The sequence below is a fragment of the Leuresthes tenuis genome, unplaced genomic scaffold (assembly GCF_036924035.1).
Source record: "Leuresthes tenuis unplaced genomic scaffold, fLeuTen1.0.hap1 SCAF_1, whole genome shotgun sequence".
Taxonomy (NCBI): domain Eukaryota; kingdom Metazoa; phylum Chordata; class Actinopteri; order Atheriniformes; family Atherinopsidae; genus Leuresthes; species Leuresthes tenuis.
The window spans coordinates 18004691-18030730 of record NW_027325355.1 but is presented as its reverse complement, the minus strand read 5'-3'; the positions used below and the strand labels follow the sequence as shown (position 1 = coordinate 18030730).

The 26040-nt window shown below is 39.6% G+C and overlaps 1 protein-coding gene across 8 annotated transcripts in view; it reads left to right on the top strand.

Annotated features, from left to right (window-relative positions):
• Positions 1-312: 312 nt before the first annotated feature.
• LOC140310439 (sodium-driven chloride bicarbonate exchanger-like) overlaps positions 313-26040 on the top strand; it is a 44951-nt gene continuing 19223 nt past the window's right edge. The window contains exons 1-8 of one of the 8 annotated variants that reach the window (XM_072388629.1): positions 313-606; positions 2158-2184; positions 15770-15851; positions 22422-22565; positions 22779-22920; positions 23099-23259; positions 23516-23704; positions 25599-25687. In XM_072388629.1, coding sequence (XP_072244730.1) covers positions 559-606; positions 2158-2184; positions 15770-15851; positions 22422-22565; positions 22779-22920; positions 23099-23259; positions 23516-23704; positions 25599-25687 — 882 coding nt within the window. In that variant the 5' untranslated portion in view covers positions 313-558. Of the gene's footprint in view, positions 607-1899; positions 2013-2157; positions 2188-5763; positions 6024-6213; positions 6802-15769; positions 15852-22421; positions 22566-22778; positions 22921-23098; positions 23260-23515; positions 23705-25598; positions 25688-26040 lie in introns of those variants that run through there. The other 7 variants (XM_072388628.1, XM_072388627.1, XM_072388649.1 and 4 more) reach the window with 7 other exon arrangements.

Sequence of the window (26040 nt, the reverse complement as noted above, 5' to 3'; positions counted from 1 at the left end):
AACGATTACAGTGATAAATGCTGCTTTTAAGTGTACCAATCAAATGGTTTGTACAACATGAAGCATATGCGCACACGGTGGCTGACAAAGAAAATCCACATGGATAACTCGAACATGAAGGCAATCCAAAATGGCTGTATGATTAATACAGCACGCATTCTCAATAACCAAGGCTATATGATTATGTTGCTTGAAATCTATGCAGGCCTTTGTCTTGTAACCGTCTATATTCCCTTTGTAAAAAAAAAAAATCTATCATAGCTTTTTTATGATCTGTAGGAAAAAATATGGAGATATGGTCCACACAAATTAATTCCTGCATAAAAGTCTGGGTTCACTTATTACGCCTCAACATTGCCGCGTCCGTGGCTGAACGCGTATAATGGGTAGCACTACCTCCCTCCTTCGTGCGTAAATTATGTAGGGCAGGACGGGAATTCTTGACTACCTCCATTTGAGAAAACCTAACCGGCGAACGTTTTATTCGCTTCTAAGCTGCGTCTGACTGAGGAGCACAGCATCGCGACTGTCATATTTTGTGGCCAAGGAGAGGAAAAGATGGACATCACGGACCAAGGAGCTCAAATGGAGCCGCTTTTACCAACGGTATGATTTTACAGACACGTTTCTGCGGTTTCAGTCCACTTTCATTCTCTGTAGTTTTTTTTCTTCAATCTGCCAAAATTGAGTAGACTGTCGCCCTCCTGCCTATTTCTCTTTAGATTAAAATGGGATTAATTTTCTGTGCAATTTGCGTTTCAAAAATGGATCTCATTTTAACCCTTTTGCCGGTCACGTGTCACCTGACAAAACGAGGATATTGTTCACCATTAAAAAAAAAAGCGATAACATCCCACTGTGTACTATTGAGCTTTGATTCAAAGATGATCGTGTCCCCTCGCAGAGTCCACGCAACAAACACCTATGCTGTCGCACCTTAGACGTTTGGGATGCTCTGTACAAGTTGATGCGCAGCAGCAACAGTTTTAATTGACACTGATCCTGCCGCTTGCGTAGAAATGATCAATAATACTTTGTTTAGCTGCCAGATCCCACGCCTAACCAGTCGACCAAGTTTTTAGTCTGCTGTCTATGTAACCTGCTGTCAAGCTGTTGCTCGAGGTGTAGCCTACACTACTGCAGGTCCAAGGTGTTACTCTGAGATGAGAACATGGACTGTTTGATCCCAGCAGTGAGGAGACAGAGGGAGGTCTGTGCCTCATCAGGTGGATTATGATGACTAGTATCACGATGATTTATTCACAACCTATTTGGCCCGTTCCCCATGTTTCATAAAAAATAATCTGATTCTTGTTTTGTAATCCTGTCAGAAATCCAACCATCCTGAGGGATGCAGTGATGCAAAACAGCCATCCAAATGTTGTAATTCATACCAGTGAAGAGTATGTGCTTGTGGAGTTTTTACCTTGGGGACTAAAAAAGGACTCGTTCAGGTTAGAGTCAGACATGCATGTACCAAACCTAAAACACTGCCCCCCCCCCAAGTGCCAAGTGCCTTCTTCTGCGGTTAGCTTCAGCTCATTAGCATTCAGGTGAGACTGTGTGGTTGAAAAAACCAAATACCCAGCTATCAGTGCTAGAGGAGTGAGATGGCATACTTTGCAACTTGCTGTCTGTGTCTAAAAAGAAAAACAGTGAGGCAAATCAATATTCAGTTTGTTCTATTTGGGGAAATGCTGGATGAGGACTCGGTGTTCCTCAGCTTACAGCGTAAGGTGAGGCCTGATGGGCTGATGTGGTGGGATGTCTGTTCTGCTTCCCCTGCAGTCTCAATGCAGAGTGGTTGCTTCCTTGTCATTGTAAGTCACTTCTGTTTCCCCTGTCCCTCCTCCTACGCAGCAAGCAGCAGGCGTTGTCATGGTTGTACCAGGATGTGTATGAGTATGCGAGGTGTTAGCGTGGTGAGAATCTCAGGGGCTCATCAGGACGCAACATAGCTTGAAGAAATTACACTCCATCAGGTTACCAGGCTCCCAAGGTCAAGCATGAAAGTATGTTTGATTTACACCAGGAAAGGGAGCATTTGTGAGGGTCATTGCTCTTGCTGTATCTCTCTGCTTGCTTTTGAGTTGGCTGCATGTTAAGGAATTCATTACCGGAGCATTTGATGGTTAACTCGTGTCTTTTGATTTTCAGGAGCAAAGTTCTCAAGACAATAAAGACGTGGTGAGTACATTTCTGATTTTGTTTTCTTCTGTCCTGTGATTTGCTCAATAGTTACAATTACAATTTTATATGAGCTGTGTGTTAAAAAAAACTGGAGTTGATTGGGAAAAATCAATAGAAAAATAAAATATGTATGTGTGTGTATATATACGTAGTACAGTATATTTTACTGTACTTCACAGTTATTTCATAAATAGAGCCACATCGTCAGATTTACAGACTCACAGTGTCACAATCCAATAATGCAAAAAAAAAAGGAAAAAGTACATATGAATATTTGTTCAATGTGGTCAGACATTAAAGTTTTCCCTAAGAAATGGGAGAGATCAAAAGCACATCAAATACTCATCAGGAAGACACCAACAAGATTCTACATTAACACAAAGGTTGCTCTGTTTTTGCTTCATGGTAATACAATTCCTTGCCTTTGTATACATAAAGCTTGCAAGTCTACAATGTAATAGTATGATAGTGTTCTTTATTCTGTTGGACTCTAATACCTCCACACGGTTGAAAAAAAAAGTCTTAATAGAATTTCTTTTCCTCTGACTCGTATTTATGATATCCACAGTGCATTGACCCAAGAACATATTTAAACCTTTACTCAGGTTGGAATCTGAATGCTTTGTTGTTTTTTCTTTCCAAGTCGTTGCTATGATGGTACTTATGGTGCTCAAATGAAAAAACAGTGAAAAGTTCAACAAGGCTATGGGATTAGACAGATTTTCTGATGGCTCTAATGGCAAAAATGCGTTTGTTTATTTAGATTTTCCTACAATCCTTAACCAATGATGCTGCACAGCTGTGTTTAGTTATCTTTAACTAGCCAGCTTGTGTAGCAGAGAGTGTGTTGCATTTAAAAAAATGTTTTAATCGTGACGGTCACACAGGTCCGTGCATCTGGAAACAGGAAACAGCACGCTGACTGAAATCAGTAATGGGAATTAAGTGGATTTAAGGCTTTCAACATGTGAAATGGCTCTGAAGAGCTCACAGGGTAAAATCTGAGGCAGCCGCGGAGGAGACTCTTGATGTGAGTACGTCCTTATTTATGCAGCTGATGGCAGAAAGCCAGACCGAGGACAAGACTGGGCACAAAGTGGCTGCCACTGGCCAAATTGGGAATCCTTTACTCACAAGTTTTTTTTCCCCTTCAGGACTCATACATTACTAAATATTCTGAATGCACAATGATATTTGTCCCTGTCTTGCTTCTTTAAAAGCAAGCTTGCTTGTCAGTTTTTGTCCTTTTTGGAAATAGATAGATACAATTCTAATTTCCTAAAGGCCAATACCACAAAGAATTATCATTGCTGAATGATTTACGCAGTGTTGGACCTTTAAAATTAATTTAAACACAATGTTGTACAACTGACTAAGTCGAGTTTATTCATATGGCATTTTTAGTATAGCAGACATTGAAAACAAACACTTAAAAATCATATAGCTAAAAAACAACAGCATATAAGTCAAGAGAATGACAGAAAAAATATGTTATTATCATTGAAACTATTGACAGTAATAGTCTAATTTAGAAGTTTTGGGCATAATGCACTTTGAACCTATACAAAACATTGCTGAAAATATTCAAAGAAGAATTTTCAAGAGAAGAAACATGTAGCAGATCTGAGTTCATATAGCAGAGAATTCTGGAGAGTGACAGAAGGCACCGTGAGCTAATTTAGGATCTATTCTCGGCAGAGTTTGGAGACCTACACTCGAAGATCTAGAGGAATCAGTCCAGAGTGTACTCAGTGAGCGTGTCAACACAGCAGATAGGAGTGCAGCTATTCATATATTTTCAAGAAATAAGAAGCGTGATGCAAGTTACTCTATGCTCTGTTGTCTCCACACAATAGAAGTTAGAGTTGGAATGACGTGTTTTGATCTTTTGATTGTAGCTGACACTCAGGCTGCAGCATTTTGAAAACGCTGGAGTTGTTTTTTTTTCTTTTCTGGGTTATTTTACACACACTGAGGAAAACTGTTCTGTGGTCAGACGAATCAAAATTCGAAATTCTTTTGGGAAATCAGGGATGCTGTGTTGTCCACACTAAAAAGGAGAGACACCATTTCGGAATTGGAGTTGTGAATTGTGTATCTTCATAGTGCAGCAGCTAGCAGCTGGTTAACTTTTTAGCCTCAAAAGCCTTGAAATAGTCTATTTTCTTTTGGGTAGTTACCACTGAAACATAGCAAAGCCACGTCCATTGTCTTTCTCTGAACATCCCTGCTATTTATTTAAATGATTCAATATGTGTTCTTTCATTGATGTTTGTTTAAGTGGTTAAAATGACAGTTTATTCGAACTAGTATTAAAAGACTGATCTATTCTAATTTTGGCTCTGGAATAGTGCAGTTTTTAGTATTTTACATGTTAAGTCACTGGTTCATATCTTGAATTTCAATCAAGCCAAATGGAAGTTTTAATTGAACACCCTTTTTGCCAGACTTTAAGCATCACTTGTGTTTGTCGGGAAACATGTATAAGAGGACAGAAACACAGACTCAGACTCATGAGGGAGGCAGTTGAGGACAGTATATGACCTTTTATTAAACAAAATTTGATACAATGCTGTGGCAGGGAGTTCAAAAACAAAAATCTGAAACATAGAGCAGAGCATGGCAGGAGCAAAACTAAACTTTGTATGAAGAAAAAAAAAACATCTATGGAAAGGAATCATCTGGGAAGGAACACAGAAACCCTGGTAGTATATACTGAAGGATATATACTATACATATCAATGACTTACACTAAACAGGTGAGTGGCTGTCAACAACTGAGCCGAGAAATTAAACATGGAGAGGAAGCAAAACTAAACGGAATGCACAAGGAAACAGGCACTACAAAATAAAACAGGAAGTAAAGTTAAAGCACCGGTTTCAGGATAAAGCAGAGCTGAGCTATACTAGAATGCAGAACACGGAAACCCAAATGTGAAGAATAACACTAAAGCAAAGATATAAATACCATAAGAAAAGATAAATGATTGCAAAGTTTGATTTTTAACATGATGGTGAACATTTTTGCTGGAGATCAATTTTTAGGATGTGACACATTTTAACTGACATCTGTTAGACATCAGTTAGAAGACAACACTTATATGGCCAAAGCTATCTGTAGCTCTACATATAGATCTCTTGGTTGGTTCCCATCAACTTGACAAGAACTGACCAAACTTGGGCTTGTGTGGTCCTAATTATAATTCTGCCTTAACAGCAGCTTCTCTGTCGGGCTGTCCAGGGACAGAAGGGTGGCTGACCATGTTGGAGAAGATTAGGGAGAACTTGAAAGAGAAAGTGTCTTCAGGTTGCCTTGGCTTGTTCTTTTGAGCATGGTGTTCTTGGATCAGTGTGAAATCTCCATTTGCCTTGGTGATTCAACTGTGCAAAACACACAGGATTGCAGGAAGCCTCCCTACCGCAGCTTGGAGCCTAGACCGGCTGTGCTTCTCTCTTTGGTTAATTATAGCAGTGTCAGTGGAGAGGAGGGTGAAAGGGGGCACAGAGGTAGGTAGAGGAAACAGAGCTGGTTGGAGAAGGTGAGAGACAGATGGTCAAATGAAAAGGGGAAGCTTGTAGAGAATTAGATTGGATCCTGTAATTTGGCTATCTGTGCCTGTGAATATTGCAACATTGAGTTTCATCTTTGCAGATGAATGCTTTGCAAAAATATCAGATGAGAGAAATTACAAAGGCAGCATTATTTTAACTTGGCAGTCGTAGCACAGCAGAAAAATCTGCTTCTTCTTCCAGATCTGTTTCTAGCACACCGTACCTCCATCGCAGTTTCGCTGACAATGCATTACAGCCAGAAATCAGCGTCTTTACCTCAGGTAGGCTCTGCAAACACACACACATATAAACATACACACGCACATGCACAGGCACTTAACTATACATATGCATATGGTGTGAACACCAAGACTGCAGCCACTATGTTCTGCTCGCTGCCTCTTCTACTTGAGGTGTGCTGTGAGTTGTGCTGGAACATGTAGCTGTGACTTGCACCCGGGCTGTGTGGCTGTGTGACTCCCTCTTTAAGAATGATGTTTTTTACTCCCTGCAACCTAAGACTTCTCTTTGGGTAACACAGCCACACAGCTCAGAGAGACAGCAGAACAGAACTGTGCATAGCACAGCATCGGTGATGTCAGAGCGCTAATCTCTCTGGGGGGATTGGCGGATGGATGCTTGTCAGAAACATTTGATGCTAGCCTGGATGAAAGCCGTTGGAGGCAGAGGGAGAGACAGAGGCAGAGCTGGAGCTGTGCAGCTTTATTTTGGATGCTGCTTTTGTGAGGCTTTTTTGGAGTGAGGCTGCTTCCGTATTCCGGCATGGGAAGAGCAGCTGATGAGAGCGGCTGAGGAGGGTAGAAGGTTTGACTGAGAGGCACAGGCTGACAAGCTGACTCGATCTTTCTCTATTTTTTTCTCTGACATTCCTACAACAATCATAAACAAACTGAACTCAGAGTAGGGCTTAGGCCCTGAGCCTTAGCCTCATATTTTACAACTGCCGCAAGCACAAGGGGAGTTAGCGGACATCCTGCTCTACCTTACAGGAGGTACAAAATGCTCCCAGTGGACCTCAATAAGGGATTTGTGTATCAGGTAGGCTTCTCTGATTTTTTGCTTGCAAATAATCAAGCTGTGAGTAGTGTCAACCTTTTTTTCAATCTAATTACAATTCTTATGGTAGATAGTGAGTAGAAGACTTAAACTGGTTTTACTTTCAGAATATCTGTTTGTTTCTAGTTTCAGACTGATCTGGAAGCACTTTAGCTGTGTCACAGATGATGAACAGTAGCTTGATAAACATCAACTGGAGTGAGATTGCTATTATCCTAAATGCATGGTGTTAATGCTCATACAGTTAATAGGCTGCGGATGGTTAGACTCTTGTAATGCAGATAGGGCCGTTTTTTCTGCTGTGTATATTAAAGGTCCAGAGGAGATTGACTGACAGATGGGACTGTCATACTGGAGCAAGAGAGAAGCTTATACCCACTGTACTGACCCTGTTGATCTTTGATGGAGACATGGGTGTGCTAAAGCCAGGAATTCTGGATTTGTTTCTCTTTGAGCACTTTGCCATGCCTACAGATTTTTTCTGGAATTTTTAAATTTGCTTATTTACATAGAACACTCAGAGTAATTATCTACATTCAAGTTTTCATAACTCTTAACTTGCTGTTATCGGAGACCATTGTTTGCACGTAGACCTTCCTGTGTCCGAGAGTAGGGGTGATGTAGAGATGTTCGAAGTGTACTTTGCATATTTTTCCTTGTGATGCTGCCGGTGCTGATCCTGCTGCCATTGCTACGGTAACCATGGCCATCTGTAGGGATGAGAACCATGACAACGAAAGCTGTCAGCCAATCCCAGGGCTTGTACAGACACTGATAATCCATCTCCCCTCTTTGCTAGCTATAAACTATAGAATCTCTTTGGCTCTTAATACATGTAGAAAGTCCAATAAAGCAGATTGAGAGTAAACAGATTGATGTTAAAAGCCAGTATTAGGAGTACAAAGCGCCACTTGCGAAGCTACTTTTTGGGCTTACTGTTAAGGAGCAATCCTTTATCTGGTATGATTTTTCAGTTTACACCACCTGTCCTATTTCTAAGTGTATAGTAATATAAACATTCATCATCCCCACTGTGGTGAAAGCCCCAGGAGATATCCTTGAACGCAGAAATGAGGTCACATATCCTCTTCCCAGTGAGCAATGTTATAAAGTACACAGATTCGTTGATGGGAGCTTGTGAGAACCAAGGGATCTTTGATTTATCCTGGCTAAGAAGAATAGAACAAAAGCTCTCATGCCAATCTAGCAATGACGATTGAATAACATCCTCTTTGTGGTTCTGTAACTCGTTACGCCCTGAAACAACATCATCAGATAGTTGATATGCCCTGCTATTTCCTTTTTTGCCCCCCATTATGCCTTGTGGTTTCATTCCCACATACAGATAACACATTAAACAGAGACATTAAGTTTTGCTTTCACTTTTGTTTCACAGATGGATCATCCTCCTCAATAATCAGATAATATGTCTTACTTGCCATGTCCTCCATATGATAGGACAGTTTGTCCTTGTATGGAGTGTGAGCCCATTTCGATTCATACAGGTCAAGCTCCTGCTGGTTCAACATAAGCAATCATCAGAAGCACACATTTTTATTTCTGTCCCGAGAAAAAGAATTCTTAAAGTGGACTCAAGAGTGTGTGTTCCCATACTGTGAGACTCACAAGAGACAGATTAAAACAGAATGTTGAAGGGCCAAGCAGCTGGAGCCAAACTATTGCAACATGAGTCTTTGTTAATAGTTTTAAACCCTTGATCCAACATTTCCCATACTGAAGCTGGACTTTGTGGAGAAGATGCCAGTTCTGCTATGTTCGAATGAACCCAGAAGTAAGAAAGTTTGAGGGGTATGTTAAAATAGTAGCAGTGCATCCTTTTTATGGTAAACTTCGGTCATTTTCCGTGTTTTAATGCACATTCAATGCACATAGCTCTACCTTTAAGTTCCCGTCTTTTTAAGGCCTTGAAAGGTGATGCGCGTCAAAACGTACTCTCCTGTTCTTCACTATCATAACTCACCACCCCAGCAGTGGCTGACCGCGTGACAGTGCTCCATGACAAACTGTCCTATTTTCAAACATCGCCACTGCTGGAAAAAATAACCTCTTTCAATTGTACCCGCTCCATGCTGCTACATCCTGGCTCCGGTCCCACAGCAGCTATTCTCCTGCAATGTTGAAGCATTTTTTGAAAATCCTTTTTCTTCCCTGCATTTATTGCAGTGTTATTATGTATCAAAGTTGTTTGTAAAATGGATGAGGAGAGATTTGGGTTAATACCATAACAACACCTGCTTAAGTTGAGATATCAAAACTAGTTGGTTACGTTTGGTAATCATTATGGTTAGTGATATATTCTTCCTACCACACCACAGTCAGTCATGTTAATTGACTTAATTTTCACTCCTCACGCAATTTCTCTCACAACCGCTAGAGGTTACATAATCTTTGAAAATAGTTCTAAGTTATTAATGCCTGCATGAACAAATGAAGTTTTGCTGTTCAATAAGAGGTCTTTTGGGCACCTCAGGAGGTACTTTTGGTTAAGATTCAATCTAAATCACAACACTTGACACCAAATTTAAAGACTAAGACATAACTGACTACAACAACTCCCTCTTCCTCATGACATGAAGCATTCGAGGCTGTGAAATATTGACAGAGAGCCACTGCAAGATATAACAAAGACAGATATCATACAAAATAATTTATGTTAAACAGTTTTAGCCTCAAACATGCAATGCAACATTGCAAAAAGCAATTCTAAAACATTGGTACACGCACATGGTGAACTCACATTATCAGCCAGCGATGGCTTGAGTTTCTCTAGCATGAACCAAAGCATTTTTATTCAGATCAAAGTTGAAAGCATATGACGACAGTTGAAAGCCGTTTGATCTGCTAGCTCCATGTGGCTTCAACGTAGGCAGCTCAGTTTGGAGATGTGACAGAATAGGATGTAAACAGGTGGTAGGGACAACATGGAATTACAGAAAATGCTAGACAGCATGTTTGACCGCTTAATTTAATTAATCTCTTGTGCTACTCATAGTAACTAACTTTTAGTCTTTCTAATTACCTCTCCAAATGTCATACTCATTGTAAGTAAACAAAAATTTGCATGCGAATTTAAAAAAGACTCCTGTTCATGAAAATCTCTCTCTCTACAAATAATATTAATCATTAAAGTAATTCTAATTGCAGATGTTGGTCTCAGATTGTATGCAGCTACGACAACCAGCCAAACAGTTGCTGTGTCCGGTTCACAGTTGTGCCAGGGTTGTCCATACATGAATGAATGTTGTCTGAACTGTCACTTTTAAAGTTGCAGTTCTCTGGCACTGACCTTTAACTGCACTTTCAGACACAAAGGTTGGAAACAGGAGAAAAGTGGAGCACACTGAAGATGAGATGTGGAGCTGGAACTGGAAGATGTAGAGAAAACACTGTAGTTAGAGCAGTGTTTCTGGAGGACAGTATTCAGGGAAGCAGCCTCTAAGTCCAAGCTGGTCAGTTTAACTGTTGGCCGCGTTTATTTTATTCTACATTGTTTCACAATGTAGACTCACAATCATGGGATACATTTACAAAATAAAGTTGAAGCTGTGGCAGAAGTTTCTGTCATTTATGTGACGCCAGATCAGAAGGACTAATTTTGAATATATACTCCTGAAAATGCCCCACAGTCATGACTGTTGTTTGGTTAGTTGTTTGGTTCATTGATATTTGTGCTCACCCTGTGATGGACAAGCAGCCTGTTATGGGTGTATCTGTACAGATTAAAGGAGCATAGGTATTGTAAGTTATATCAGTAAGTAAGAATATTCATAATGAGGATGGTGGCTGCTGGGTGATCTGGACACAATGTCAGAAATGACAGCCATTAGGAAGAGTAGTAGGATCAGGCATGCAACAGGTAGACTGATTAGATAATCTGCTTAAGAAAGACCCTATATCTATTTATACATCTTGAGTGTTGACTCCAGACCCTGTTCTTCCAGGGACATCTGCTCTTCAGATGGGAATACTGGTGGTAATCCTGTTCAGGGATTTAAATTCTCCTGCTAGAGATTTTCAGAGGTCATTTAGTACGTGTGAATAATGTTTTTGGTTTCAGGTGTATGTTGCCTGTGATTCTCAGCTTTGTATTACTGTATCTCTGCACAAAATCAATCCATCGAACGTCCACTGAGGAGAGTTAGCAAAGTTTTGAGGACAAGCTTGAAATTAAATTCTGCAGTTACCCGTTTGCCTCTGCAGTTTGCCTCTGCACAGTGAGAAATATGCTTGTCATATCTGGTGTGCCCCCAAGTGGAATCCTCCAGGAACAAGCGCAGTGCACAGTCAAGAATGTGAAAACAATTACAGTTTATGTGAGATTAGAAAACAAGTATAGTTCTGTCCTTTTTGGTATACCTTTCAGTTGAGTATCATCACTGCTCATTCATTTTATATATATGAGATATGCTGCTTTTGCCATCCACTTATGTTGATGGAATGAACGTCGTTATAAAAAATTCATTTCAACCAGCTGCAAAGTTCTTGTTTGGAATAGGGCGGAGGGGTGGATAGCACCAACATACCAACAGTGGGACTCCAGTTCCACACCATTCAGTGCTTTTTTTAGCGCTCTTGTTTTGATTAATTTTTTTCAGTACATAAGGACTTTGTCAGTGTTACACAACAGTGATTCCTGGTTAGGTTTAGACATGAAAAGAACTAGGCTAAGGAAAAGAATAAAATAATTGTAATTGAAAGGCAAAGGTAATGTTGAGGTGACACTTGAACAATGAAATTAACACTGAACCTGTGTTTAGACTTGGATGAGACGAAGCTCAAGGTCAAACTTTTCATTTTAGATGGTTGTGCTTAGTTACCATCAGTGCACAAATACTTCACTGTGTACACTTACATGAACACACTAACAACTCAATTAATGCTTTGTGACATTAGAGCATCCTCTGGTCCTTGTTTCGTTCTCTGGCTTTAAGCCTTTTGCTCCTCTACTCCCGTGTGTTACTCATTCATCCATATTGCTCCTCCCCATCACACCACTGCCTGCAGTGAGCTGCATGCATCGCAGAGTCCATGCACGATGTGTGCCTCTGCATGTTCAGTATAAGAGCAGCCTGCTTTGTATGAATCAGTGCATGTGCTTTGCTGCTTGTATATGATAAAACCATCTATTCTGAAATAATTAAACATCCTGTGAAGGCATGATGTAAAAAAGAATTCAAGCTGAACAAATGTAGACAGTATCCATCCATATTACACGTGAGTGTGTCTTTTCATCATACTCTGCCTCCTCCCCTCCCATTCCAGCTTCCCTGGAGTCTTGGTCACGTGCTCTCTGCTCCTGTTCCCTCTGAAATCCCCATCACCAGCCAGTGGACCAACTGAGTAACGGCTGATTTGATTCTATCCACTATGCAGGGCCCTCCAATACTGATCCCATGGTCAGAGACAAGGTTTTATCCTGCCGTAAAGGCTGGCAGATTAATCTTAACCCAGATTGGTGAGCTGTGATGTGGCTCTCTGGGCTGGTCGGGGGTCAGCAACATGAGGCAGAGAAACCAGCGTCTATAAATAGAAGCAGCGACCTGCAGACACGGGAGCTGGCTCATCTGTTATACCCAGCAGGATAAAGCTTTGTCTGGGACGGCGCATCAGATATAGATATTGTAGCTATCTGAGCTTGAGTTGTTATAGGTATGATTATGGATGCATGAACTCTGTTATCGATGCTACGGTAAAAATAAAAGCTGAAGAAGAAGATCCAGGGAATAAGAGAAAGGGTTAATTGGGACTACTTCATAGAGTAGAAAATGGGAAATTTACAAAAGTTCTTTCTGTTTTTTGCAGATTAGAAGCGGGTTTCTAACTTGAAATTTTATGGTTACCTTTATGTACAAAATGCTTTTTTATAGCCAAGGTGAAGGCAGTAAACTAGAATGAGTTTTTAATAAAACTGCACAGCCAGTCACCGTAAATATCGCCCGACCAATTGAGCTGTAAATAAAGTAATCTCAGCATTGCAGTGCTTTCGTGACCCACATTCTTGTCGTCATAAGATTTGTTCTTAGAAACAGGTGTTACAGTCTGCCCGTCATTCACAGCGCTGCAGTGGCTGCTGCAGTTCTAATAATGAAAAAGAGATCCGTGATAGGTTTAGGAAACTCAAGAAACGCAGCATGTTCTACACATATCCAACAGACAAAGGGGATTACACACAGTAGTTTAAGATTTTCATTCTGTTGCTTGTATACTTGTGCTAGTTCTTAAGGATCGTGGACATGAGATAACCAGAGGGAGTTCCCCTGTGGACCTTCTGTGCTATTTCCTTTTTTTCACTAGAAATGTCTTCATGTATTAAAATTACAATGGAACTGATTTTCTGTTCAGCTCCTTTGGCCATCCTAGGATTAGTTATTGTCCCTTTTTTTGGAGTGCTTGTGATATTTTTGATTTCTTTGAGGTTGATTGAGTGCAGTGGTCAGTCTAATATTGTGAAGGGTTGGATCAGAGTGAACTGGAATGCAGAGGCAGGGAAAATGTCAAAATTAACACATTAAAAATGTCAGTCTTTCAGATTACAATGAACCATCTGCCAAGGGAAATCTACAGAAGTATGTCTACAGGGACTTGATGATGAATCCTCCTCTTGCCCTGTGCAAGCATGTTCTTTGTGAGCAATTGTAATAACTCTGTTGACGTTGTAGTATACAGTAAGCCTACTATATCAGCTCTCAACATCTGTCCACTCACTCTTTAGAAGCTGCGACTTGTTTCTCACATGTTTGTCCATGTGTTGGTGCGCGCTTTTCTTATAGTGTGATACAACTAGTGCTTTTGATTAATCCAGTGGGATCACACTGATATCCACCATCTACCACATTTAGCTTGTTACAGGGTACCACATCTGTGTGATTTCTTATTTTATTTTGTTATCTGCTGAATAGTGTGGCCTTACGTTTTTTGCAAACACTAAAAAAAAAAAGCGATTGAGATAAAAAACAAAGTTTATAAAAAGTTTATAGACTGTACAAGTCACACAGTTCTGGACGATTCTACAGTCAGCAGATTAGCATGTTTCAGGTGTGGGTGTCAGGGTTGGGTATAAAAGCAGAATCCACTGCTTTTATATGGATAAGGTTTAGTGTTTCCAAACAAGGATGGATTGTGACTCCCCACTTTGTGCCAAGCTGGATCACAAAACCATAAATAAGTTCCAGAAATATATATATCCCTGTATGGGTTGACTGAAAATCATTTGTCTGAATATTGTCTGTTAGATAATTTTCTTGAAGCATTTTGGAAGTTTTGGCTGTGTTTTTACTTTATCATGCTCCTGTGAGGTAGTTTGTTTTTTATGTTTATGTTTTTTATTAAATAAGAGAGTAATGACACGGTTAGATGATCTGCAGCAATCTGCCACAAAGACAGGTCTTTGGCAACATGATTAAGCTGTAAGAGAGCCCCTCAAGTTCCTTAAGGGCCATAATGTTAAATTTCACCTTGTGTTTTGGTTTTGTTTGCTTTGGTTTGAAATGATACTTCTCTAGTGCAACAACCAGTAGTTTCCAAAGTTTACACATTGCACCTTTAAATGATTGATGATGCAAATGATTCCTCCTTGAGACAACACCCCAAGGAGGTAATATACAAATCAGTGTTTTGGAAGTAATACTCATTACACCCTGTAAATGATTTAAGAATACAACTGTTACTGCAACCTCTTAACCCTCAAGCAAATAACTGAAAGAAATTACTGCTGGTGCTAATGAACACTATGATCTAAATGACAGGACGATTACACAGTTAGATGATCTGCAGCAATCTTATACAGGATGTCTTGAGAAAAAATGAGAAAAACACACACAAATGCAACTGGAAAGAAGAAACAGAGTAAGAGGTAAAGGAGGGAAAGAAATGGGAGAGTACTTTTTTGCATCAATGTTAAGGTCCCAGAGATGTTGGTGTACCGCTTTCTGGGCAAAAATTGTTGGAAGCGTTCTCTCTTATCAAGGTCAAAATTGTCTCCACGTCACCACGTAATCACTTACATAATTGGATTCTGCCTCAGGTTACTACTAAACTCTTACAACCCTGTTACAATAGGTGTTTTTTCTTTCTTTTTTTGAGCTGATACATGTTGAGCCTCCAGTAAAACAACCGATATGGCTCCAGGGTATCTGTTTAAAGGTACTGAGTTCATGAAAAACAAGCCAATATTTTCACTGAATATTAAAGCACAGTAAGCATTCAAGGACTGGGCAGTCCTCTCGTTTTTCCAAGGTCAGAGCTATGTATGGCATGGAGTAACCAGAAAAGGACTATGCTGCATCTGTTAGCACCAGCCCTTGTTTCTACCACTCTACACACTGAGCATGTGCAGTTGCTCCAGTTCCCGAGTAAGTCGACTGCCATAGGTGTGGGTGTTGGAGCTTTTACATGATTTAAGGCTTACGCACAATGAAACATTCTTGTTAAAATCATGACTCAAAACTGGTGTAATCTGGCACTCAGGAGATGAGTGTAGCTTTTTCATATTGCTATTGGCTGTCTTCTGTTGCCATGGTGACTGTCCCTGGAAGTTAGCCTTATGATGCTGAGTCTCTCGGTGCGTGCATTTATTTCAGGACACATCCTCTCACTTGGCAGATTGGTGGGGGGGAATGGGGAAGACTGTCGTGGCACACGTGTTAATGTGTGTGTCGGGGGATGCATCTTACATAATAACTTGTAGTATTTCAGGGACCTGTGAATTTTGCTTCAGTGGGCACAGAAAGACCTCTCAGTTGGTTGGATGCCAGTGGGTTAATCTAGCTCAGAGAAATGTGAAACAGGATTTAAAAAGTTTTCTACTGTCTCGTCTTTATCACTACATGCTTGAATATGTGTGAAAACAATGCCTAAGTGGGTGTTACATGCAAAGTGCAGCACTTGTATTTCACATGCTGAGTAAAAACTTTTTCTCTGTCTCCTGTAGAGAACCGACGAGGAGGCGGTGGTGGATCGCGGGGGCACACGCTCCATGCTCAACACTAACTTTGAGAAAGAAGAACTAGAAGGTAACACATAAGTGATACTCAACATTCCTTTGATTCAGCTCTGTCCCAAATGTCTTTATGTCTAATCTCTAATAGTGACCAAATGACTCTAACTAGGGTTAATCCTCAAACTTTCACTTCTAAAAGGGCAACAGACTCCAGTCATCATATATGTAAATTTATTTGATTTTTTTTAGCAAAGACACCTATCAAAATACAAACGACTTACAAAAAAAGACATTTAAGATGAGTTTTTTTTGTTGGTGTATGTTTCATTGAGATCATTTTATGACCAATGCATTAACAAATCGATAGTTATGTTTGATAACAGTTGTCGTTCCTAGCAGAATTGCTCATATCAAGGCTTAGGGATACCAGAGAACCCGTCTGTCCACCTGAGGTCATTACAAAGGGATATTAGGTTTTGATGTGAGTCCCGCAGAATCAAAGAGCTTGGGCTCTTTTCAGTACACATCTGTTTGCATCAGCATATGAGACATTATGAAAGAGCAATTTTAACTCTAAACAGCATCCCACATTGACAAGGGTTTCAGCGAGTGCTCATTGTAATATACACTCCTGCTCATTTTGAGCGATGCACTGAAGAAGTAGATGAAGGAATCAAAACCAAAGTGGGTACAATTGAAACAAGTCACAATACACAGTGACTTATGTAGAAAACATTAGACTTATTTCTTATATAGTATCCAAGGAACAGAACAGAGTTACAACTGGAGCAGAAATGGTCTTCCCATCAGTATGTGCTGAATTTGGTTGCCAGGTAACACAAGGCTGAGGCAGTGACAAAAGAAGTCATTCTTTGATTGGAACATACTTTCATCTCAAGGACTTTCAATTCTAGGTGATTGTTTCCATAATGAATATCCCTCTGTCTGCTGCTGTCATGACGCTCACTCTGCGTCAGCACCACGTGGGACAAAGAGAGTCTCTGAAGTTATCCCGCATCGAACCATACCCTAAAACAATCGGATCAAAAGCTGCATTCTGTGGTGGTTCACTATGTGCTACAGTTTGATCGTTAGATGCTCAAAACAGAAACACTGGTAGATATTTAGAAAAGTCTGCTGACATGCTGTGTAGATATAATTCTAATGTACAGTTTTACTTCACTCTGTGAAATCACTAGTATAGTACTTTAAGTTTTATAGCATGCGATGATAAAAGCACTGAGCCTTTTCTTTGATTACTTCGTTCAAAGAGGAGTTAGAAAAGGCCTGTACAGAACAAATTATATTGTGTTCCCCCTAATGCTCTTATGTTTGACTCAGTCCTACATACTGTGCAGTGACTTAGTGTCTGAAATACGCTGTAGTGTGCCGGATGGGGGATAATAGAGCCCTCTGCCAAAAAAAAAAAAGATTTGTTATGTGAGAAATATGATGATTTATTTACATTTAGGCATGTGCCTGATTCTTTCAATGAAAATGACTGATCTGTGCTGTAATTTAAAGATAAGCAACATGGAAATAACCTGTTTAAATTAAATATTAGCTTCAGAATATTTTTTATTGAGGTAGGAACATTTGTATATGATCTTTGAATAGAAGTGTATTATTTAACTGACTGTGTTACAGCTGTTACAAGTAGTAGAGGTCATAGCCACCGGGAACATTAGTTTAACTGCAACAATGGCACTATTACGTCAGAGCTAAGCCAGCGACGCGAAAAGACTGAACAACCCCTTAGCCAATAAGAATCAAAGTTGTCAGTGGAACTTTAAAAAAGGTACACCCATTTCTACAGTCAAAGGCTTGAGAATCTGGGGCACCAACACTCACCACAGAACAAACCGCCGTGTGAAGTCAAGCCAAGACAGAAAAGCCGATATGACGTGGCAACAGCAGTAAAAACAAAAAACATCCTATGACATCAGCAGTTGTTCAGGCCCGGAGGAGGAGGAGAGCTATTTTTATGCAGTCATGAGTATTAAATCACAAACTTATAAGCTCTACTCATCTCTTCTGTTTCCTCTACTACCTTAATGTTGGTGCTGTTCTTTGCTCCCAAATGTCCCCAAGTCGTCACATTTGCTGCATGTGCATAGTTAGTGTCTTCTATTTCCTCTGCTTCAAACATGCATAATTTACTCAATGCTAAGAGGAATTTTGTCTGGATGGATGCATCTACAGCAGTATTTGCTTTGACCGACATGACTCTGTCCAGACTACAAATATATTTTGACACATAGCTGGCTTCTCATTACATACTCCAAAACCTCACTTAACCTCTATTTTGAATTCCTAGTGGATGGTGCTGGAGTCTCTAATGTCACTATGCTCTTAGATGATTCACGTTATGTCTGTTCATTGCCTAAATCTGATTAGCATGCTATGATGAGATTAGTCATTTATCCAAGCAAGTGACAACAGTTAAAGGGAATCTCTGGGGATATTTTTTTCTCACTGTGATTTATAATATATATAAAAACTCTAGGTTTATTACAAATAACCGAGTAATTTTGACTGAAGAGTTTAAGCACCTTTTTTTGTGTCTGGATTTTTTCTCACGAGCTGTATAGGGGCCTTACAATCTCTTGTAAAAATATAGGGGAACTTGGATGTTGCCTTAGAGACCAAATCTAGGTCAGATAAACTCAATATCTCTGTTTGTATTGCTTAGCATTACGACTTACGTGAGCTTTTAGATATTTCGATAAACTCTGAGCTCATGTCATCTGAATTTTGGCTGTTGGACTGTTAGACTGGATGGTCAAACTCCCATGTTCCCCGGTAAAGATCTGGTCCAATGTTTCAGGACCTGAACGTGGCTCAACAATCAGCCAGAACTTATTTTCCAGGACCCTGCGGTAAACTTTGCCAGAGAGGCTGAGTGATATTATTAAGTTTGAGCACATTCGCTGGTCCCCTTTTTTAAAGATATACTGTACTTACATTTGCGTTTCACACGTTTGAATAAATTGCTGTACCTAGTTCCCATTTTTCTGGCAACATAAAAACTAAACATTCAACTGGTTGAACTTATAAAAGCAAGAAAATATCATGAAATGTGTTACATTAACTGTGATTGGTTTGCTGTCAGTCACTTTGCTGTTTCTTATGACAATAAAGGAGGAATTACACATGAACTGTATTGGCCCACCATACATTGTAGCTTCTAAGCACTGAATTGCTTCAGGTATAGATTCATTTGGTGTCACATTATGCTGGGCACTATGGCGCCTTATATGACGCAGGAGTCTAATATAAACAGGGTGTCTTATGTCAGCAGCTTGACCGCAATAAAAGAGGAGAAAGTCAGCTCACATTATCTTCATGCTGGCCTTGTGGATGCAATCCATGCTCATGTGTGCACTTACACACCAGCACAGACATCAGAAAGAGGCCGTGACGCTCCTTTCAGAATCCAGCTTTCATTATCAGTTTGTATTGAACTAAAATGAAAATGACTTCAGTTATTGTGAAAATCTTGCTTCAAAATCAATTTCAGCATCCTGAAAGAAAATAATTGGCTTTTATTACAAGCACAAGCATATCAGGGCCTGGAGGTAGCAATTGATTCATTAATTTATGTTTCATAGCTCCTATCTCACTGACTACAATTTATGCATTATTAGATATTGCCAAATATTTAGAGAGCTGTTGTTGTCTTTGCTTTTCCCCCAGTCATCTCCCTTCGTGCCATGAGCTATGAAAGCCCTTTCACTCTCTTCCTAACCATTGATTATAATCCTTTATCTCTGAATCACCATATGTTTAAGTTAACAGTATGGTCCATATGTATGCTCTTGTCTTTAAGATTGTGGGGAGACTGACATAGTCTCTAAATACTCCACTGTAAAGTTTAAATATTCAATATTTTTAACATGAATGTAAAACTATGGAATGATAGAAGTGCCACAAAGTAGAATAAACAAGAAAATAAATGAAGAGAAACAAAGTGGAATCTATGAAAGAATAAATACATGTGGAGATTTATTTGTATATTGTTATGTCATTATAATTTTTCCTTATTCATCTCCACATTGCTTTTGCTTTCACCATTTCCATACTGGTTTTTCCATATCCCCATATCCCCATAGCTTTAACTTCAGTTAAAGTTCAAGATCAGTATCTAACAACTGAACTTTAATTTTTAGGACAAGCAGATGAAAAGCAATATGGAAAATGAAAATTAAACTGATATAAATATATTAGATCAGACACTAAATTCCACATTTTTCTCCTCTGAATAACCAACAGTTTCTGGTCAAAAAGCCTAGAACAAAGCGAGGGATACTGTTAGAGTCAAGATTACTGTGCTGATGTGAAGAGCTTTACAAGTTGAAATATTCCAAGGTAACTTTAAGTTTTGGTTGTGGTATTTAGTATTTTGGTCTCAGATTCTACGGCTCTAGCATATAATCAGTTGTTTCAAATTTTCAATTTGTATCCTATATATGTACACTGCTGCAAAAATAGCTGAAGGGGATGTACAGTGTCATAGTTTTACACCAGTATGATTCTGTCAGCTTGCTTTTAGCTTTTAAAACATGGACATAGGACTTTTTAAAGGTCTTTGAAGGTGTGTGGCACCAGGTTGTTGCTACTGGGTCCTTTGGGTTTTGTAGGTTACAGGCTGTGACTAATGAGCTTATTCCTTGGATCTCGGAATTTGAAGGTCCAGAGCAAAAACTGGGCTATTACTCATTGTGTTTGAGCCATTCAAGAGTAGTTTTCTAACTGTGGCAGGGATTGGCCTTTAACAACTTTTGGGTGACTGGAATAAATAACAAAGGAACTTCCTCATAAATCCAGGACCCAAGGTTTCTTTTGAGATCATTGTTATGTTCAACACCATCAGTGTTCGTCAGTGGTTTTAATGTTATGGCTAATCAGTCCTGTATTCTCTATTGGTCTGACTCTCCACTCAGAGGCTTTCTCTATTTCTGTAATAATACTCATTTAAATCTGTCACCTTCGTCTCAGCGTGGATAGTAGCCTGCCTTAGAGAAAACTTAAAATTGAATTTGACTTGAATGACACTATATTAATTTTTATTGCTTCAGTATAAACTATAATTAAAGATATGATATTATTACCGGTTTAACGAGATAGATTAAGTGAAAATCAGACGGCACACATTAAGAAAGTTGAAGTGTATTGAATTAATGAGATGAATAGATTGAGGTTTTGTTTTTGTAGCTTAGTAACAGCTTAGCTGATGAGTACAAACAGCATCAGATGGTAACACAGGTGAACTCCCTCAGTCGACAACATGGACAGAAACAGCCAACAAAGAGACACTCCTTCTCATTGACATGTCTAGGATTACACCATCTGTTGTTAACAAGTACTGTATTCCCTTCTCCTTCACTGTTACCTTTCTGGCTGCTGTCTTTGTCTGCCGACATAGTCTTAAATCTGAATTGAGAGGTCTTATGTTGACTATGTCTTGGTGAAAAATAATATTCCCTTCCTTTTATTCTTGCTACATTCTCATCAAGGCTCCAAACATGTTCATTTTATTCACCAAGGATCTCACTCTTCCCATGATGATCAGATGAAGAAATGGTTCAAACTTCCTCCTCCTTTTCCTCCATTTTGTTCCTGCTCTGCATCTTAGATGTCTCCTCTTCAATTAATCTGCTTCTGGTGTCTTATTTTGGCATTACTTGGACTGCTCCCGCATGCCGACAGCTTTGTCATTGTTATGCATCATAGCAGATGTAAGAAAAAAATGCCAGTTACCCGCAGAAATCATTCCAGCAGCACAACATTCAAACCAGCATAGAACAAATGTTAAAAACGTGTTTTCACAGAAAAAAGCTAACCAGAAAATTGTAAGAGGATAGAAAGAAGAACTTTTTGTTCTTCAAATTTATGATTTAAATTTGTTTAATTTGTTCACATTTATGTAGAGAACAAACTTAAGTCAATCTTTCCATTGTTTAGTTTAGAAGTTAATCACTCAGGGATTAGAGAGTAACAGAGTAAGTGATTTACTACTTTGACTGAGTTGAGAGTCATGACTGAGAGCACACAGATTCCTCGACCTATCATCGCTTCAGCAATGTGTGAGTCATTTATGACAATTTTCTCTTTCATTACAAAGAACAATAGCAAAAAGTGGGATCCTAAAATATGTAAATTGAATTGATGGACTTGAAAGGCAAAAGATAAACTTACTTTTATTTTCACTCCAGCTTACAACTGTGGCACAATGAGCAGGTAGTTAAAACAACATGTGGAATTCAGAGTAGTTCAGTCTTAACAAACAATTTGCAACTGTGATGAGATAGGATGAGACATTGAACTATTACCATTGGTAAATATATGTCTGGGGTTGGTTTTGTTTGCAGTCACCTTCCATGTTTATTCATTATTTGCAATTTCCCTTTGTGACATATTTGCTCCCATTTGGTTCTCATTTCAGACCGTTTTCTCTGTAGATGATTTATATTATGTTGCTGCTGTTGTTTGCATGTTTATTACTAGATAATAAATCTTAAATACAAATAATGTGCAAGAGCTGTATGTGACTGCTAGTCAGTTACCTCTGCTGAGACTGAATGAGCAATCATCAGTGGCATTGAAACTTAACCACAACTAAGTTGGTTCATGTTGCCTCTAGGTCACCGCACTCTCTATATTGGAGTACATGTTCCCCTGGGCAGGAAGTCACACCGACGTCACCGTCACCATGGACACAGACATAGGAAGAGGTCCAAGGAGAGGGACTCCACGGCTGACGATGGACGAGAATCCCCCTCACACAGTAAGTGTGTGAGAAGTACTCCCAGCAAGTTTTATGGTTTTGGTAGATAATAAATCTATAAATCTAAAGATTTTTACAGAGTGTGGAATATATGAGCTACTTCTAAATTAACTCCACCAACGACTACAAACTCTCATTGCATGCATTTAATTTAATTTTCTGTCTTTTCCTTCTGCGTCCCCACTTGTCCTCCACCTTCCCCACTTGCTGCAGCAGACACACCAGCCCAGAGGGTGCAGTTTCTACTGGGCACAGAGGACGGTGATGAGGAACACATGCCTCATGCCCTGTTCACTGAGCTCGATGAAATCTGCCTCAGGGAGGGTGAGGACGCCGAATGGAGAGAGACAGCCAGGTACATGACTGTGGTGTTTTTCCTCTGCTGAACCTGACACCTTAATCCTGTTTCTGTCTGACCACTAATTTTATAAAAAGGCTTTTTTCAAGACATATGTATGGTTTGAATTATAGTAAAATATTCTGCTCTGTACCATTATAGATGAATATTTAATGGCTTGTACATTTGTTTGCAGGTGGCTTAAGTTTGAGGAAGATGTTGAGGATGGTGGTGAGAGGTGGAGTAAACCCTACGTGGCCACTCTGTCTCTACACAGTCTGTTTGAGCTTCGCAGCTGCATCATGAATGGCACTGTGATGCTTGATATGAGGGCCAACTCACTGGAGGAGATTGCAGGTAAACAAACAATCGGTCGACCCGGTTTAGGAGGAGTAAGGGATTCATTTTTGTGTTTAAGATCAGTAAAGAGAACGTTTATCTGATTGTCACAGTGGGTCAGTTTTTGTTGGTATAATCAGCTTAGCGTTGCTGGCTGCCGCACAGGGCCAAACACTGTTAGGGGAATCCTTTGTCAATCAAATTACCTACTGTTCCAAGAGTATTGTGGTATACACACATCAGTTTGGTTATCTTTTCATATTCCGTTCCTTAGACATGGTTCTGGATCAACACGAGGTGTCTGGTTCTGTCGGACAGGATGCGAGGAGGAGGATCCGTGAAGCCCTGCTCAAACAGCACCACCACCAAAATCATAAGAAACTGGCCAACCGTATCCCTATTGTACGATCCTTTGCTGATATTGGCAAGAAGCAGTCTGAGCCTCATTCCATGGACAAGAATGGTAAGCAGAGCACACATACATATGAACACACACATGTATTAGTAGGCAAGAATGCTGCCTTTTTTACACATCATTTTTGTTGTTATATGTTGATAAATACAGTATATTTTTATGTAGAATGTTGTAACAGTATGCATGATTTTGCAGTGTGCATCCATGTGTCGTTTTACCTTTTGATATCTCATTTCTCCTCTTGTCTGTGTTTCTCCATGTTTGTGTTCCTGTTTTTCCTTGTTTGATGTATTTTGCATGTGTGTGTGGTTGCATGTATGTCGATCCCTTACTCAGTGAATTACATCTATAACAAAACCTTGAACTCTCCTAAGTGTTTGGTTGAAAATTCACTCTTGAAGAACGCTCCACCCAGAAAGGCCTTTTTCTATAGGGCATATCAGCGGTGTGTTTGTTGTGTGTCATGTCTGTCCAGCACTTCATCCCCTTTGAGCTCCTCCAGGAGTTGTGACCACACAAACCCAGACATTCCTTTTGGCGAAACCACGGCCAAGCGTTTTAGTGCCCTTGAGGCAGTTGCACATGGCTACTGTCCCATCTCACTGGAAGAAACAGATCAGGAAATCTGCACAGGCAATTAGAGCGGTTGCCAAAGTCTAAAAATAGCTGTAGTAATAGTCTAAAAGTAGCATTTCAAAGTGGAGAGTATTGTCATTATAGATTAAAAATGGGATAAATGTGGTAAGTGGAGGGGAGAAAAAAATCTGCTGCACTGAGCACATCACTTATGTGGATTGTTTCCAAAATTTCTAAAACTGTGCCATATTGAAAACAACCCAAAAACAATCAAATTGGTATGACCTGGTGTGAGGACGTGCAAGTAGTTAGGTGAGCCTAAGAGAGGAGAGACATATTCACAGATCTCAGTATAGCAAATTGGGCAAAAGAGTTGTCATATATAAGCCCAAACTTTGGCTTTACCTGAGCCATGGAAGAGGAAAAACAAACTGCAGAATAATTCATTTACATGGCCAGACCATGAGCAATGTACCCATTTTTTATGATAATACTCTCCACTTCTTGTCATTGTCATCAGTTTGATGACCATAAACCATAAAAGCTTGAAGATGTTGATTATAACACTCACTAACATTGTTAACAGTGGTAGCTACTACCTGTAATTCTTGGTGTAACCTAATAACACAAATATAATCCTTGTTTTAGTGTCTTTGGTACAAAAATAGTTTAGGAAACATGCTGCTTTGCTTGCTTGCCGATGGATGAAAAAGCTGATATTACATCATGTTTAGTGTTGGATATGAAGCTTAAGTTAGTAGTTAGGTTAGCTTTGAATGTTGCTCACAGCCAGCTTACCTTTTGGGCACTATCTGAAGAAAAACTGCCAAGAAATATCTTATACTTACATGAAAAAATGCTTTGAAAAATATCTTTCATTTCATCGGCAAGTGAATAAGTCTATTTCCCAAACTATCATATCAAGGAAAAGTTCAACATTTTGGGTTTGTCCTAAAATTCTCATGTTTATCTCTTAAAACTAAGCCTATATCAACAGGTAAGCTTAGCTCACTACAAAGGCTAAAAACTGAGCAAACTGCTAGTTTTCCCATCAAATGTTCTAGATTAATGTAAGTGAAAATTATCAATTTCATATGAAACACTTAAACATATTACATGTTTTGATATGATTTTATTTTCTTTCTAATACTTGTTTTTTTTTTTACATTGTAGAAGTTTGTTTGATTTCATTGACACAGAAAGCCACATTTATAGCTTTGCTTTTGGAAATTGCTGTACTACAGTTCTCAGAGAATGTAACTGTATCATGTGGTCACTCAGTGGAGACCTTTGTTTGAGAAAGCAGAACGGTGTTAAACCGAGCCCCTGTGAAAAACTGATTTTGGTCTCCTTCTCTGCCTGACAGGCCAAACAGTCCCACCTCAGACACAGCTGGCCAACAATGAGGGCAAACAGGACGTCAGCCGAGAAAACAGTGCTGTCGACTTCAGCAAGGTAAGCAGCTGGACCCACCGCTGATCCTGCTGTTTATCTATGGGCACTGATAGCTGGACACATAACTAGTGCTGCATATCTAACCAGTCTTGGGTTACATGTGAAATGGTCACCACACACCTCATTCCATGGGAACCTGACTGAAGTTCAACAGCAGTGGAGATGTTTTCTTTGGTTTTGTGGCTCATCCGAGTCAGATCCAGCCATAGAATAGGATTTATAATCAGATATGATATTTTGATACCTACTTTCACTCTATGTCCTTCTACACTGAGCCATGCTTTATTGTTAGAATTTACATTCAGCTAGTCTTTTGCCCATAAGACGTCGTATTGTTATTGTGTCTTTCTGTC